Source organism: Haliaeetus leucocephalus, unplaced genomic scaffold, assembly GCF_000737465.1.
Source record: "Haliaeetus leucocephalus isolate CR32 unplaced genomic scaffold, Haliaeetus_leucocephalus-4.0 Scaffold154, whole genome shotgun sequence".
Classification (NCBI taxonomy): domain Eukaryota; kingdom Metazoa; phylum Chordata; class Aves; order Accipitriformes; family Accipitridae; genus Haliaeetus; species Haliaeetus leucocephalus.
Genome location: NW_010972590.1, coordinates 840,196 through 857,007, shown reverse-complemented (window position 1 = coordinate 857,007; position 16,812 = coordinate 840,196). Strand labels below are relative to the sequence as shown.

The window sequence follows — 16,812 nt, the reverse complement described above, 5'->3', positions numbered from 1 at the left end:
GTGCTTCAGAACATGAAATAAAAATTTCTCTTTAACCACCCAGTTAAACCTACCATTTTGGTGCCATTGTTCCTTTGCTTATGGGTTTCAAAAGAAAGCAAAAGTACACTTATTGTGTGAAATTAAATGCAAATTTAGCTGTGGAGAGGCTACTGGTATATCATAACAATGTCCACCTGCCCATTTACCTTAGACCACCTGCTCTCTTTGCTGAGCAGGTCTGCATACCGATATGCTTGAAGCCAGTTCTGCTGGAAAGTGTAGCACCACATCAGTTCCCAGTAACAGAGATGATGAATCTGTTTCCACTCTTGCTGGGCTGCTATGCATTCTTGGAACCTCAACTGCGCCTATGATGTAGTTAAGTAAGAATGATGAAAATTGGCTCAATTGCAGCTCCACATGAGAGCCATGTCTAATTACAGCACAAATTCTTTCCTAGCACCCAAGTGGAGAACACCTGACTAGTAAAATGAGATAAACTTCCCTTTCAGTCTCATTTACACAGAGAGCTGGAATCAATATTGACACTGAACATGAACAGGGATAAGAGCATAATTATCAGTCTAACTAAAATAAGTTACTTAGATGAATTAGCTATTTTTTTCCTCAAGTTGAACACTGAACAAATAAAAACCTTAAACAGAAAAAATTCATTTACCTTTTCAAAATTTCCTTTCAGTATATCTATTCTGGCAGCATAAAATAGAATAATGGAACCCTTGAAAGGAGATGAGAAAAATACCCAGTTACCATTTTAAGCTTAGGGAACTACGTTACTGTTATAGAATTTATTGAGAATACACACATTTGGAAATTTCTGGAGGTAGGGTTCAAGGAGACTGTCTGCTTCCTGAAGGTTGGCTTCTCCTGTACCTAGAAAACATAACAAACCAACCTCAATGTACTTAAAAAAATTAGTTTCATGGTTTCCAAATCATATTATGGCTTGAATAGATTAAAGGATGACTGCTTTTATGCAAAAGCAGAATTATTTAATCATATTGTGTCTCTATAAACATGAATTCTTGTCCTGAAGATACTAAGTGCTTTTAAGATAGTAAATGTCTGTAAGTAGAAACAGAATAGAATATATGAATACTCTTTAAACTGCTCCATCATAGATCCTATTTATATTTTGAAATCCCTTTAAGTGCTTTAGCAAGTTAGGAAAATATTCCTCAGCTGCCTCCTTTCCTAATTTTGAGCTCAGTAATGAAGTACAGGTGATACTGAAAGAAATGAAGTTCTCCTTAATTTCCTGATGAGCCTGAGGGACAAGGACTAAAATACTTCCAAACTAAAGAACATGAAAACATGTATCAAAGATGCACACAGAATTAATGGTGACTTTTAGCCACACATGGCAAAAGCAATTAATTCTCTACATATTTGAACTCCCAAGTAAATTGTTTGGGAGTAAAGACTTCGTTCTAAAGATAGTTTTCACAATATCTGACATTAACTTATGGATAAGGATTTGTCTGAACTTAAAAGTGTTTTGTGATATTTTGCTGTTGCATGTTGAGACAGCCCTGCAAATGGAACAAGATGTTGGTATAATGGTATCTACCCCCACTGTTTCTGCAGACATAGCTTTGTCAGAGATATAGTTTCAGATCATAATTAAGTATACAGCAATCTCCTGTTACAAAGCTAATTGGCCACAGTTTTGAAATTCAGTTAAAAAAAAATCACAGTATCTATCACAATGTGTAGCATGACTGAACAGCTACACAGTGGGTCTCACCAAGGATTAAGGAGACGTAAGTATGATAAACCAACAGGGTGAAAGTACACAGAATGGCCCTCAAACTGCTGCCAGATGCGCCTTCCCGTAGTTGACAGAGGCCCAACTCCTAAGAAACATCACAAACACATGCAAAATTAACTATCAGTATACAGAGTTACTATTAATAGTTGCTGGCTCCCCCAAATCCAGTTTTCCTTTCAGATGCAAGTATTCTGTAATTCAGCATTTTGTTATCTCGGATCCAACACAACCTTCTGCCAAAACAGTTCTGCCACAGCTGATAGCACTCAGGAAGGAGAAGATTAAGCTAACACTGAATAGAATTACCCATGCATTTCAGTGCTCTGGTGAAATGGACACACCACACAGACCATGCAGACACACAGGTCTACATCCCTTTCCCGCTATTTTCTGGCTATAAGCCTTTCAGAATAACATCTTGAAATCTATGGTCGGTGAAAACTTCTCTCAACTGTTCCAGTGCTACTTGTTGGCAAGACTCTTCCTTCACAGGAATCCCTGGTTATCCTCAATTCCTTCCAGCAAGTCAGCCCCTACTTTGAGGTTCTGATCAAAATACTAGCTCTGCTGACACACCAACTTCTAGATACCGTTTCCAGAAGCTACAATGGAATTTGTGTGCGCTAAGGAATCCAGATTCATGGAGACTTATCAGCTCTTAACACATGAAACTTCTTCCCACCCTTTCCAGCTTATGCCCATTACATGACAGCTTGACTGCTTGGGGGATTGTTGAGAAGAGCTCAGAGCTTCCGTGCTCAACACATCAGATTTCAACAGTTTTGCCTCAAAACAAGTATTAACCTAACAGGAGTTTCATTGCATAGCAAATTGATGAGTTACAGGGGAATTCAAACATCATACAAAAAAATGTGGTGATACTCCAAAGTTGTCTGTTCTTTTCCTTTCAGCTTTTATTGCCTTTTCAGTCGGGGCAAAAATGTGTATTATGGAAGAACTTCAGCATGAACCAGGTCTCTGACAGGAAAAAACAGAATGTATCGGTCTCCACTGAAGTCTAACTTTAAATAAGCAGAACTGTATTTGTGGACAAGCTAACAGCAATAAGATCATATGGTGACTTTTTGTCTCATTAATAACTTGAAGTTATTCTCTGGGTTGCTTTGTTTGGGTTTGGGTTTTTTATTTCTTATGGGTGCCAAAAAGAGTTTTAAAGAGCTGTAAGATACTTACAAAACAAGGCTAGGTTTACAAAAACAAGGCTATGATTACAAATACTTTCCTTATCCATGAAAAAAAGATGTACAGAGATTCCACAGTGAACACATGGTACTCAGAAATTCCTTCTCCCAGAGAAATGTGCTCGGATTGTGGGTAGAAAAATGTAGAACTGATTCCCCCTCAGTTACTGTTATGACGAACATTAATTTCTGACTGTATAGGCTAGAAAAGAAAGCTGATATCCTCTCCTTAAGGATCAGCAAAAGGAATGGAAACTGCAATTTCAAAACCTCTGAAGTAGACTGATCATTTCCCATAGGTGTTCAAAATCAGGATATCACCATGTGTGCTTTTACGCCTGCACCATCTAAACCACTTCTCATCTTTTTAACACTACAATACTGATAAACAATATAGATCATTACACTGTTAGTATGAAATATATGACATTAAATCCATACAGTCTTTATCTGAGAAAAGACTAATTTGAAAAAACAAGTATCAGATCCAATACCCTATTGCCAGAAAATCCAATAAATTCTAAAAGTCGGAGGATCCTTCCTGGTAAAAGCGACAGCATCTGAAATATATTTCAAACAAAAATAAGGTAAATAAAAACCTATATACATTTAAAAAGTAAAACCACTATAAACTTGAGCCAAAAATGCCACCTACTATGTTAAATGCCAGTAAACACAAGTGAAAAATAAAACAAAATAACTCAAAAATTGATATGCATGATCAACAATATGCAATCAGTCTGCACCTTCAGGGAAACTCAGATCATCCAGCATGGAAACAGCAAGACAGAGTCCAGCTGTGCTTCTTCAGATAATGACAGATATTTCTGTCTTCAGCTGATCAGAATTGTTTGAAAATTGTGGGTCATTTGGAATGAAAGTGTTATCCATTTCGGTGGTACTTACAATCCACAATTGTCATCTTCCTTTACCCGCAATCAAATGACACAATGGTGTCACAAAAGTTCTACTTGTTCCTACTGTGGGAGCACTGAATTAGCAGACCAGCAAGCATACTTGTGTTAGAAATACTAACTATTGTTATCATTCTTTAGCACTCTATTACATGCACTTTTTCTTCCTCTTGTAACTGCATTCTCCACATGCTACACAACAGAAAACTTACAAAGATCACAACCACCTTTTCAGTGAGCACTACAAAAAGGTCTATTCAAAGGTCAGTTTTTGAAAGCTGCATTCATCCTAACACACTCTGCCCAGCAGAGACTTTTTCTGTTGAGCTTCCTACTGAGCAGACTTCATGAAGATCAGGAAAGGTCAGAGCACTTATGAACACAGACATCTACCAGTTGCTTGGGTTTTAAAGACTGACAGGTGCATACAGACCTGAGGAGTTCTGACCATACTCAGAACTGGCCAGCTCCAGCCTGGAATGATACAGAAATTAACATACCAGCAGAAATCAACTCTCACCATTGCCACAACAGGTGTGAAAAGGCAACTGTAGTAAATTGTAAAGAAAACTGCTAGTGGATGTGCCCAGTTTTCTTTTGCACAAACTCAGTAAACTACTGCTCATTATTCTGAATTTGTAATTACCTATGCCAATCTACAGTATGCCACTGAAGCAAAGCATGGTATACATATGGGTGTTGGAATAAAAGCAGTCACTCCAGGTATCCTGTAATCAACAGCATAAGCATCTTAAAAATTCCTGGTACACACAAGTAGATGTAGCTGGTTTTCCTCTTAAGAAATACGTAAATTAATTAGTCCAAGAGAATTAAACATAATTCAGAATAACTTAGTAAAAAGATCCTAGAAGGCATGCACGCAAAAAGCCACTGCTGTCTTCATATTTCATAAAACCTTCAAAACCTGTATCTCCATTTTACAAATGTGTAATTTTTAAACAGGATTACAGTACTGTATCTGCAAAGAAAGAATCCTACAGATTATCCCAATGGCCTTTCTGTAGTCTGAAAAAGTCATACCAAGTTGAATGCTCCGATTCCAAGATTTACTCCTCCTTCAAACTGGTGGTAAGTTTCATTTTTGCTTTTGCTCCCCTGAGTCATCTGTAGCACTTGATGACATTCTCTTTTGATGCAGGAAAAAAAGGAGGGAAGGAGAAGCACGACTTAGAAATCATATGAAGTATAATCATTATGACTGCTATAAAAATATTTCTTTTTATTTTGGAGGTATTAATGCAACTGCACCTGCTTATACCAACACTGAATCCAAGTGTTTTCTAATGGCTTACTTGTATATTTGGTAACTTGTCCTAATTTTGAGGCCACCTTTGATAAAGTTGATCATGTTTTCATCCTGGGGAAAAAAAAATTAATTGTACAGAAATGTGCATTCAGCTATACATATAATACACACATAAAAATCTTCCAGCTACAGTTAAATTTATTTGTAACTTAACAGTAGTTGGAAACATTAAAAATGTGTTTCAGTTATTAGACTCATCTCTGAGACTGAAGTTAACACCCTCTGGTGTAACATTGCTCTGGTGCATATTACAAATTTTAAAACTTAAGAGGGGGGTGAAAAAAAAGTCAGTTACTTTTAACAGAATTTCCAATGCATATAAATGAAACAAGAAAGCTCTCCACCAGGTGGTGCTGTAGGAACTTTTAAGAAAGTTTTGAAATACCGATTCTGACACACACAAGTGAGCCCGGAACCTGACAGAAGACAAACCAAAGAATCCCCCGAACAGATGAATTCCCTTTGCTGATCAACAGTACTCACATGTACTACCCAACATGTGTGCTTACTAACCTCCAGAAAAAAGTCAAAGTAAAGCCACAATGTACTTACTAGCCATCAAAAATAAATTCCTGAAAAGCAAGATGGTTAACACCTCAACAGGACAGAATTTTTTCTCTTAGAACTCACACCGAAGAGGAATGTGTGCAGGCATTTCAGAAATGCACATTGAAATACTCAGGAACAGCATATATGATGTGGAAAATTAAGCAGCACAAAAAAAGGCTCAGCATCATCAACCAAAGGAAATTCTGGCTTCTACAAAAGGGTCACCATTTCAAAAGACCTCAGTTGTTTTGTCTGCAAGACTGAACAACCAAATGCAAGTGTTTTACTACAAGCCCTCTTGCTACTTCTTTCTTGAATAGTTACATTTTCATTATCGTCACCATCCTCAGATGCTAAGGCACACTCATTTTATAATCATTCATTACTATATTGTTCCTGACACCATGTCAAAAGTGCATGGAGAATAATATTGAATTGGGAGACAAGCACGCATCAGTTGAAGTTTTGTTAGTTGGGAAACATTCTATCCTTTTTGTGCAAAAAAGACTTGCACTTTCAAACAAGACATTTCCTTATACTTGAACATCTTTTTAAACAAGTGCTGGACACTGGCAGATGTGAGGCAATTCATTTAAACATACCATCCTCGTAAGACTGCAATATACCTTAGGTTTTTGTTTCCTTGCTATCAATAACATCTTTGGTTATTCATATAAACAAAGAGAGGATTTCGCTGGGTAGCACAGTATTTACCCATACTTTCAAACACTGCCATGAAATAACATTCACTCACTAGGAAAAAGTTTGCGTTTTAAATACCATATCTATTGTGGGAACAATGTTTTACAAGTATTAACATCTTTCCATTAAACACAGATACAAAATAAACAACTGACTTTACCTGTACGAAGGTGAGAGCTGCTTTCTGTAGCAAGCATTCAGCATAGCAGATTTCAGCATGCATTTCCTCTATATGAGAAAGAAAAGTTATTTACTGTCAGCAAAGTTAGTGTCAATATTATCTTCTTGGGGTCACTGGAACAAATAAAATGCTGCCAAGAAAAGAAAAAAAAGCAGAATTCTGCTGTTGCCATTTTGATAACTGCAGAATAATAGCTGTAACACACAAATCCCAATAGAAGTCTTCTATTTTGCTTCTCCTCAGACAAAACCTTTGATCTTGCCAGAGCTGACTTCAGCCTAGGGCAAAAGCTACTTGTCATTCTGGTGGATGCTCTCCTGTACTTTCCATTGATCCTAAGTTTAAATAAATATCACCCTACAGCAACTAGGTCTTCCAACCCTTCTTCCATGTCTTAGTAAAAACTTTTACAGATGAATGGTAACACTCACCGCGGCTCAGGTTTTTCCTAAGCCCAGTAAGACATTACGAACAGGTTTTCACTAAGTCATGCTCAACAAACCAAAAGCCCCAGGCAGACTTTCTGTCCTCATGCAGCACTGAAGTACATTTGACTTAACACACAAGACATGAGCTACTCTGCACCCATGCTGCAAGACCAGCCACGTGCACAAGGCTGCAGTATGTACAGTACACATGTGGCGAGTTTGATGTGTCCAGTATTAAAGAGGATTCTTTTGTGTCAGGTTAGAAAAAATGCATACTTGATTCTGCCCAAATCAGAAATAGGAGATCAGCATTTTCAGAGCCATGAACAATGTACTGACACCATTTCCCAAAACACCTTAAGGCAAAACAGACAACCACAAAACTTAACATATTCAGATTCCAATGCAACTAATGACAAGGACATATTCCACAGCATCAATGATTCTTAAAGTTTTGGGAGCTGTCTTAAGTAAAAAAACCAACCAAACAAACAAAAAAACTAAAACGGAAATCTCTCTTCAGTCCTATAATGTATTGTGAAAGACATTCCCTTCAATTCATGCATGTTCAGAGCCAGAAAAAAATTAGGTTGAACCCCCTATTTTGAGAAGCTTTGCATTCAAATTCAAAAAAACCCATCATATAGGTGGTTGGTTTGTTTTTTTTTTTTTACTGTAAGGCACTAGTCAAGTTACAGAGTTAAGCATATTCGTACACATTGGTAGGGTGGTTTTGAGCTTTTTTCACTTTATTTTAATTGTATTACAAACCACTTACCTTCACTCAACTGATCCACTGACTGTTTAGATACTAGATTGGACAAGGATTCCACCACCGTGCTTCTTTTCCTGAATCTAAATCAGTTGTACGTGGAAGAAAAGAAACCCACACAGCATGAGTGACATTTCAAAACAAACTTGAACTTAATTATTTGTAATTTTTAACCATTTCCAACCACAATTTATAGACATTCTTACTGAAGTGATGATTTGCCAATAGTTGCAATTCTTTGAGTACTCTGATCATGGCCACTGGTATGCATCTAGACGCAGAAGCCTATCCAACCTTAACTGATGTTCCAAGCGTGCATTTAATCTACTTTAAGTGTACAGTAACTTCCACCCCACTTCCACCCACCAGCTGCAGAGGTCTCTCTGACGCTGGGCAAGCCACTTGAACTGGACTTAAAAATTTTATGGATCACTTTTTTCCATTTCTTAAACTTTCACTCAGAATTAGAATGAAAAAAATCAAAGGGAGCTCTGTGTTTAATACAAATGAAAACATAAATACTTCAGTATTTTATGGCACTTTTATGCCAGATATTACGTCAAAACAGTCACATATTTTACTTTCAACAGATCTCAACTGTCCATGTTATAAACTGCTAGTTTATTTTAGCATGGCATTCAAAAAATGAATTAGTTACTATTTATAAACAACTCTGCTTGATGAAGAAGCTAAAGAAACAATCCTGCATTCAGAAAAGGAATGTACTTTGTAAGCCAGGAAGTCATTAATTATAAATGCTGAGCATTAGCTTATCATTTGTTTACACTATTCTGCACACTGAAAAGCACAGCATCCTAACAACAAAGATTATGACACTACAGGTTAACATAATGCATACAAAAAAATACGGTCAATTAAGGCACATGTAGTTCTGGCAATTCTTCACCTTGGAGTGCTTCATTGCCTTTATCTTGCATTTTATGAGTTTTGTGACAGACTAGGCCAGAGCACTTAAGAATAAAAGTTTGTATCGTGAAGAGATGGAGGCGCTCATTGAAACCATCTGAAGTACAAAGAGACACCTCATTTTCAGACATACTAAACAACATAGTTCAGATTGAACAGTGAATCCATAGCACACCTGAAAAAGAGGCAGAAACTGCTGACCCTTTATTTTCCTCAGCAGTATCTGATCATTTTGTCCTGCTTCCTTTTCTTTTGTTTGTCATTGCTAAGGAGGTGATGTTAAATGTCTAAACTAACAACATTTGGAAGTAATTTCTTTGGAGAACATTAATGATAAATTATGGCCTAACCAATATGATGAAGAACCAGTTCAGTAGAATAAAGCACTCATTTCTGGTTTTGTCAGAGTCTTGTTAAGCACTTTAGCTTTGACAACCCATTTTCTAAGGTGTTTTAATTAAAAAAATAAAAGGTCACTAATAACTTCTATTTTCTACTCTATTTCACTGTTGTTCCAAGCAAGACCAGAAGCAAAAGGTACAGATCCTTTTCTTGAAAGGAATAATAGCCCTTTAATTTTAAGGTAAGCTAAACACTTATATTTGGAACAATAATACAAAAATTGCTTTGGTTTTAGAAGAAGCCTCAGTACAAGCTTAATCCTATTAGACTATCAGGTCCACCTTTGCAAACAACTTTTATAAAAGAGTATTGTCACGATGAAAGGGAAAATTAAAAATATGGAGCTTTGAAATTGTTGATCCCCATGGAAAACAAAAAGTCATAGGTTGAAATAGCTCAGGCAGTTCAATCGGGTAGTGTCAGCTTACGTGAAGGTATACATACCCAACCAAACATTTAACTAACTTTAGAGGCCATACATGCCTAGACCTGACAAATCTGTCGTTTCCACAATACTAGGAAACATATTCTTACCCATAATAATTGGATAGTGAGACTTACTCCACCTTTCCAAATTTAGATCAGTATCACACTGACAATAGCCTGCTTTGAAAGTGTACAGACAGCTGAGATATCTTACTAAGAACACTTAGTGGATTAAGTACCTCATAAATGTTCACTGCTTGGGCTTACCTTTGGCAGGTTTGCAAAGCTTCCTTCATTGTAGAAATTCCCATTTGTATATCCTGCTGTTCAAAGGTCATAGCAGCTTGCATAACTAAAATAGTGCTGTACCCAAGGGCATGGTACATGCTATCTTTAGACCTAGGGCAAACATATAAATCTTGTGCATTTAAGCAAAACTTTAAATTACAATACAAAATTAAATGCTGAGACATTTGCATTAATTTGTGAAAAGTCAGAAGAATAAAGCGGGAAAGTAATGGACATGAGAACATAACCTAGCAAGTATCATCTTCCACTGGGTGCTACAGGTCTGCCTCCACAGGATACTGTCACAGCAAGTTCCAGAACATATCCTAACTGGGTTACACAAACATTTGCACTTAATTATATCCCATTTATAGGCTGCTGGTATATCAATTTAATTTAGCTAATTAAGCCTTGACATAAATACTCATCCATCTGCTTTCACTTAGCATAAGAAGTAAGGACATCCTTCTAACATTACTACTTGATCCAAAGACACAAAAATCTGCATTTGTGTCACAGAAAAGTCAGTACACACATGCTCAGTGCTGCATAAATGGCTACACGGAATCAGCCTGGCTTCCACAACATAATTACACAATCCAAAAAAAATAATGTTGTTGGAAAGTGGCTACGGAAGGTCATATACTCAAACCTAACAGTTGCAGCAGCACTATTGCCAACACTATGTCAGGTGAACTCAGGTTTTGTCTAACCAAGTTTCAAGTGGTTCAAGAAAATGAAGGCTGCATAGCCCTCTGGAGGCCTCTCTGGTACTGTACTATCCATGTACTTTTTCCTAATGTCCGGTTTGAACCTCCTAAGCCTCAACTTGGGGTGACTGCCTCCTGTTTTACCATCTGCCACTATGGAGAAAGATGTCTCTGTCTTTGCAGCTTCCCCTCAGTAGCTCCAGACTGCTGTTAGGTTAATGCCCAAGTCTCCTTTTTGCCAAACTAAACCAAACCCAGCTCTCACAATCTTACTGAGTCACATGTTCTAGTCTTCTACCCATGTTGCTCGCTCTCTGTTGGATCCTCTCCAGTTTCCTTGAGCTTTTCTCTTCCCCACGGAGCTACCCACCAAATGTAATTCTGAAGACAGGAAACTTCAGCAGAGTCAAGGAAGACAGACCCTTGGGCTAAGTGTTTATTTCTTAAATATATCAACACTTTCCCTAAACTTTTTACATTATTTAAGGATTTAAGTTTAACTTTCTTTAAAAGTCTACTTTTCAGTAAAGCAATTGGCGCCTCTATTTTTAAAGGTGGCTTTTTGTTTCCGTGCTAGGCTAGGTCCTCCTTTGCAGATTAGCTGAATACGCCATATAATAAGCTCAAAGTCTATTAGCTGCCAGGGACTTGAAGCATCAAAATCATGGAATTTACAGTATTTTTCTTCTTCATAGAAAAAGTCAACTAAAAGAAATACTTTACTGTAAATAAAAACACTATTGTATGAAACAAGGTTTTTTTGTTTTATAACGCAAAATGAAACACGTATGTATGAAATGTACAAAAAATATTTGGGTAATATGTCTGTGTATTTAGTAATACACGCATGCACAATCCTTGCATGTAGAATTTGGTATTTTGCATACTACCCAAAAACAATTTTAGCATGCACAAGTGCAGGTGGGCCTTCTCAAAGCGTTGCTCTATCACAAATAACACTCCGCAATGCTCAGAGAATGAGCTTGGGTATACGTATAGCTCATCTGAAAAGGTATTATTCCTGCCTACCTCCTCTACACTTGAGCTCTCCATACGACTACAAGCAAACACTTGATAGCTGTGTCATCCTCCCAAGGTTTCATTTAACCATGTTCTTCCACCTGTCCATACTGCTGACCTAACAACACCAACCTATCATTCTCAGTCTTACTATCACCAAACTGCAGAGCCATAACTTCACCTCGCTCTACTACCTCTCACTGACACATCCCTCAACATCATACACATCTTTGAGACACAGACAGGAGAAGAAGAGTGAACGGGATTCATTCAGATCCCAGTCCTAAAGAACAGCCACTCAGATTGCCTCCCCAGGCAGTCACAGGTAAGCTAGGTTTATCCTACGAACCTGTCGGTATTCTTTAGTTCCCTCCCTCTGCACTGCCATGCTTTTCTTCTCAGTGGAGCAAAGGCAACAGGGGAACCACAGGCAGAATTAGTCAGAAGATCAAAAGGTGGGTTTTAAGGGTAAACGCTACTGTGACTCAAACATAATATAAAAAGCAACAAAAAGAGTATTCTGGAGTTTTGTTCCAGCTTTGTTGTCCTGTCAAAAGCAGTTCCACTGTAGAAATTCTCTGATCAAAGATACATTGGATAAGGTCTTGCTCCCCTGCTTTTCCCCTCTGCGTGAGGAAAGACAGCTTGAATGATAAACTCCAACAGAACAGTTCAGTGCTTCATTAGCAGGTTTTGCTAATGGTCTTAAGGAGAAACAAGCGCACTGCTAAAACCCAAAGATACTAAGAAATGCTTTTGGACAAAAGGGAATAAGTAAAAACTACTGTCTTCAGAGGCCTTAAATTAATCTTCAACTACCAGACAGCATATTTTACACTATCTGTTTACAGTAACTTCAGCAAATAACAGGACCTCACCATGGACGAAGTAGTTCCAGGGCTTCAGAGAACTTATTGTTCAGAAATAAGTTCAGTGCCATTGAACATTCTTCCAGAGCACACTTGAGATCCATCTTGGATGCCCTAAAAAAAGATTCTTGTTAGTCAAACTGTAAATATAAAAACAAAATGAAAAGATTTTTTTCCCCTAGATAACACTGAAGGTCTTTTATAGCAATTTTATTACCCGTTTTAAAAATCTAGCTTTACAATAACAAGTCACACGCATAACACTTTATCCATGCTACGTGGGTGTGCCCTCTTTGCCCATTAAGTGATGTTTATAGCTTTGTCCTCCTTTTTTTACCAGTCAATATGCAATGGAGTCACTTTCACTGCTACATATGTAACACAAATACTCTGAACTTATCACTGTGTCCAAGCTTTTAATTCTCCATATCAGTACAAATGCAGTTTCAGACTGTATTCATATCTAAGTCTTGAGAGTGATGACAAAATAATATTTTCATCCAAGAAAGCAGTAAACACACTCTCACTCTGTAAACAGCTATGCCAAAAATAGTCCTGTCAGAAGCCTGCAGCTATGCCAAAAGTTTTTGTTGTTCCTAATTCACTTCAAGTTAAATCACTTGCACTTGCTTAAGAGGAAGCCATTCAACAAAACTGCTGTCTCAGCCAGTGTTGTCTGGAAGACTCGGGAGCACTCACGAATTGCTCCATGGGCAGAACTGGTGACCAACTGGACATTCACAGTTGTGACAAATAGCTAGAAGCTACTCAGCCTTCAGTGTACACAGCTGGATCTGGAAAAGATACTCTGTCCACAGCTTTAAAACAACAGGTTTAGGCTCTATAATGGGCTTTATCCAAGGAAGGTTAAGCAGTGGTAAGCAACAGATTGTGTCAATGAGATGAATATTTAAGTGCTGACCAAAGAAGAACCCTGAAGGAGGAATTTAAGAAGAGTAACGACAGAAGAGTGCAGCTGCTCTAAATCTGACAGTAACACACTTGCACACAAAAAAACCAAACCAAGAAAAAGGGGGACATGGAAATATGACTAGACAGGTTTTTACACAGAATCATCAACTTCCCCTACGCTCCTCCTCTCTCCATCACCTAAAAGCTTTGAGAACATTGGCTCTGTTTTTTGTATCCCTTCTGGGGCAGAAAATTGGGATAAGGCTAGATGACATCACAAAACACTTTTGCAGCTTTATTTTCTGTCATTTTTCAGTGCCAATACTTGAAAAATTCACCTTCTGTAGAAAACTAAAATCTCTAACACAGTTCTTGGCAACTACTAGATATTTATTATTGAACACACCAAGCGGCAAATCCTGCCCTTCATAATGAAGGGGCGAACTGCCCAACAGTTGAAATCTGTCAGTTTTACCATCAGATTGTTACCAACAAATTTAAATACAATTTAAATACATTTTCTCCCATACTGGGATTCAACTTGACTACTATTTATACAATTTTAAGATTTATGTAATTTAACCTACAGCCCTTAAAAGCGAAGCATTTGCAGCTCTGCTTCAACCGTCACCACGAGCCACTGGCTAAGCTTTCCATCCTCTGGCTGGGCAGGCTCTGCAGGAAAGGTCGTTTTCCTCGTGCAACCAACCTACAGCCCCGACCTCCCGCTGTCCAACAAAAGCACCACTGTCACACCAGCAGAGAGGGGACACTGTGGCGATCCAGTCACCTTTTTTCCCCCCAAGCCTTACCAGCAAAGCGGCCGTCTCTTTTCCCATGAGCCTAGGGTTCCTGCCAGCCCATCACCCCCCCAGGCTTCACCCCAACATCCAGTCCTAGGTGAGAGCCTGGGGAACGAGCACTGCAACGTTTGCCCTACTGTATAGGGTATAGGTACGGCTACAGAAGTCTTTATTAGCCTGTAATGATTCGTACTGCACAACTACTGGAGAGCAAACCTACTACATTTGTGTTCTCTTCATTGCTGGCCTATGTCACCAATGACATACTGTCCCATTGCCACTATCAGTTTATGTTCTCTCACTTAAATACCCTTAGGCTAGATAATCCAAGTTGCCTTCCAATATTCTTAAACATATTTCATGGAAGTTATACTCTACAGCAAGTTTACTTAGGTCTATGTATAAATACAAGCCCCAATAACAAGTAAAAATCCTTCAGACAAGCAATAGCAGTATCTTTTCTCTTGTTGCAGGGAGACAAAAAAGAGTCAGCATTTTGTTGTTGTTTATATACCACTCTTCATACGCGAGGCTGCACTGGAAAATATAGAACATAAAGGTACAATTTATAATTCAGACTACACTGGCTAATCTTGGTTAACCTGTTATCTAGACGTTCATTTTTTACAAGGCAGTTCCACTAATTATAGGCATATATTATGGTCTTTTATTTTTATTCAGAAAGCTTTATGTTGTATATAAATGCAGTGGTTTTATTATAAACCTTACCTTTGAGACTACTTTAACTGAAGTGTTAAAATTGAACTGTAAAAAAACCTGGGGTTTGGCTTGTTATTTTTTTTTTTCATTTTCAAAGTCCTAAACCTTTTGGTATATAAGAATGTGTGATTCATCTCTGCAAGATAGTTGATAATCAAGGCTACTCAATGACAGAAGTGTATCTGAGTGAATCTATAGGTTTATTTTTCAAATTTCCCCCACTGCATATACCACATCAAAAGTTTCTGAAACACACCTCTCAGTGAAAAATTGTAAGAGTGAAAATGTTCAAGAGAAGGGACACGTTCCAAGATAGTTACAAAATGAGACACCATTTTCACTATGAATTCAACAGGATCATGCACAATTTTTTGCTTCCTCTTTTAACACAGTTTGCTTAATCTTTTTGATTTTTTTTACTTTCTCCTCTGTCCCAAACACCCCAATTAATTCTTTCCCTTTGGCTCCTCTTTGATGAGAGGAAAAGGAAAGCGGTATATCAAGCATATGATTTTTCATCAGAAAGCAGCAATTTGCTGTAGGTCACAAAGGATTAAGAACTTTCTTCTTCATGTTTCAGTGGACACAGCTTTTTATCTTTACGATGCTACTTGCACCGAAATTAACAGGGGACTTTGCACTTCTCAGATCTAACTTAAACAATCTTTGAAAAATTAGAACATCAGACATTAAATTGTAAATGCAAATCATCACTTCATGTTCACATCTTGCATGGATATACAGGCCAAAATAGCAAACTGCCTTACAGTTCTAACACACAGACACCTTCTACCATTCCTTGACCAAGAAAGCCATGTAGGAGACACGCAGAATATCTATCTCCTCACATAGTGAATTCATACCTTCTGTACTTTAGTTTAGGAAAAAAACCCTCAACCTATCAAGACCAACCACAAACTCATTTTCTATTTTAGACATTCTAGCTTCTAAATCCAGAAAATAAAATTACCTGGCTGAGCATTTAGTCTGGATACCTGCCAAAGCCTCAGCCTGTAACACCTCTCCATACTCCCAAAGTAAGTTTTTTTTCCAGAGCCTGGATCAAGAGAACCACAGACTCTAGATTACAAAGCATCCCACCTATTTGGCAAAGGAATGGACTTAGCACACTAATCTGCTCTACTGGTTAAAGGTTTCCCATTAACAACAATCACTAGAACAAGTATGCTTAAGATCCTACACTTCCTACTAAGTAAAGCAGAATTAAAGTGTTTAGCAAAACAAATATGAAGAAAGCAACTGTATTTGGGTACATTCAGACTCTGAATATGTAAACGAATCTGTCCTAATTAAAGTATTTATACAAGCACTAGAGAAATGTACACATTTATGTCCTCTTCAAATGTCTTAAATAGTGTGCCCTCCAAAGAACAGTGTAAAGAAATAAAATAATAATAAAAAACCCCTCATTTATAATGACTGAAAGTTTTGTAAAACACTGTTTTATTAGCTAATTCCATCTGTTAACAAATCATTTCCAAAGAAATAATTTTTAGCTAGATTTAGAGGCTGGGGTTTTTTTCTGGTACTTAAGCAAGGACCTGAGTTAGTCCCTCAGTAACATGTCATCACCACCACTGTGTGTTCCCATGCTTCTACATCCTCATTTCACGTTTGCTTTTTAGGAAATTTAAGATTCATTTGGCCATGCCTGGTTAGATTACACATTCCATTTGCTCTGCCTTTCCTGCTAGGAAAAATGGCTACTTGCTTTCAAATAATTTCTCAAGAAGGGGGGAAAAAAGGGGGAGAGTTACTTCTTTAAATACCAAATTTGCAGGAATTGTCTTGAAAAAAAAAAATCCAGTAATCAAAGCTGATATCTACCAGATGGCAACAATGAGTTTTTACTCTCTCAGACTTGC

General features: G+C 37.7%; 1 protein-coding gene across 1 annotated transcript in view; it reads right to left on the bottom strand.

Moving 5' to 3' along the window:
- TTC39B (tetratricopeptide repeat domain 39B) overlaps window positions 1-16,812 on the bottom strand; it is a 47,747-nt gene that overhangs the window by 12,062 nt on the left and 18,873 nt on the right. Inside the window, exons 2-12 of the mRNA XM_010562079.1 lie at window positions 12,501-12,605; window positions 9,872-10,003; window positions 7,856-7,932; window positions 6,629-6,696; window positions 5,204-5,268; window positions 4,932-5,037; window positions 3,471-3,536; window positions 1,751-1,859; window positions 809-876; window positions 662-721; window positions 189-350 (exon numbers count right to left, since the gene is read on the bottom strand). Coding sequence (XP_010560381.1) covers window positions 189-350; window positions 662-721; window positions 809-876; window positions 1,751-1,859; window positions 3,471-3,536; window positions 4,932-5,037; window positions 5,204-5,268; window positions 6,629-6,696; window positions 7,856-7,932; window positions 9,872-10,003; window positions 12,501-12,595 — 1,008 coding nt within the window. The 5' untranslated portion in view covers window positions 12,596-12,605. The remainder of the gene's footprint in view (window positions 1-188; window positions 351-661; window positions 722-808; window positions 877-1,750; window positions 1,860-3,470; window positions 3,537-4,931; window positions 5,038-5,203; window positions 5,269-6,628; window positions 6,697-7,855; window positions 7,933-9,871; window positions 10,004-12,500; window positions 12,606-16,812) is intronic.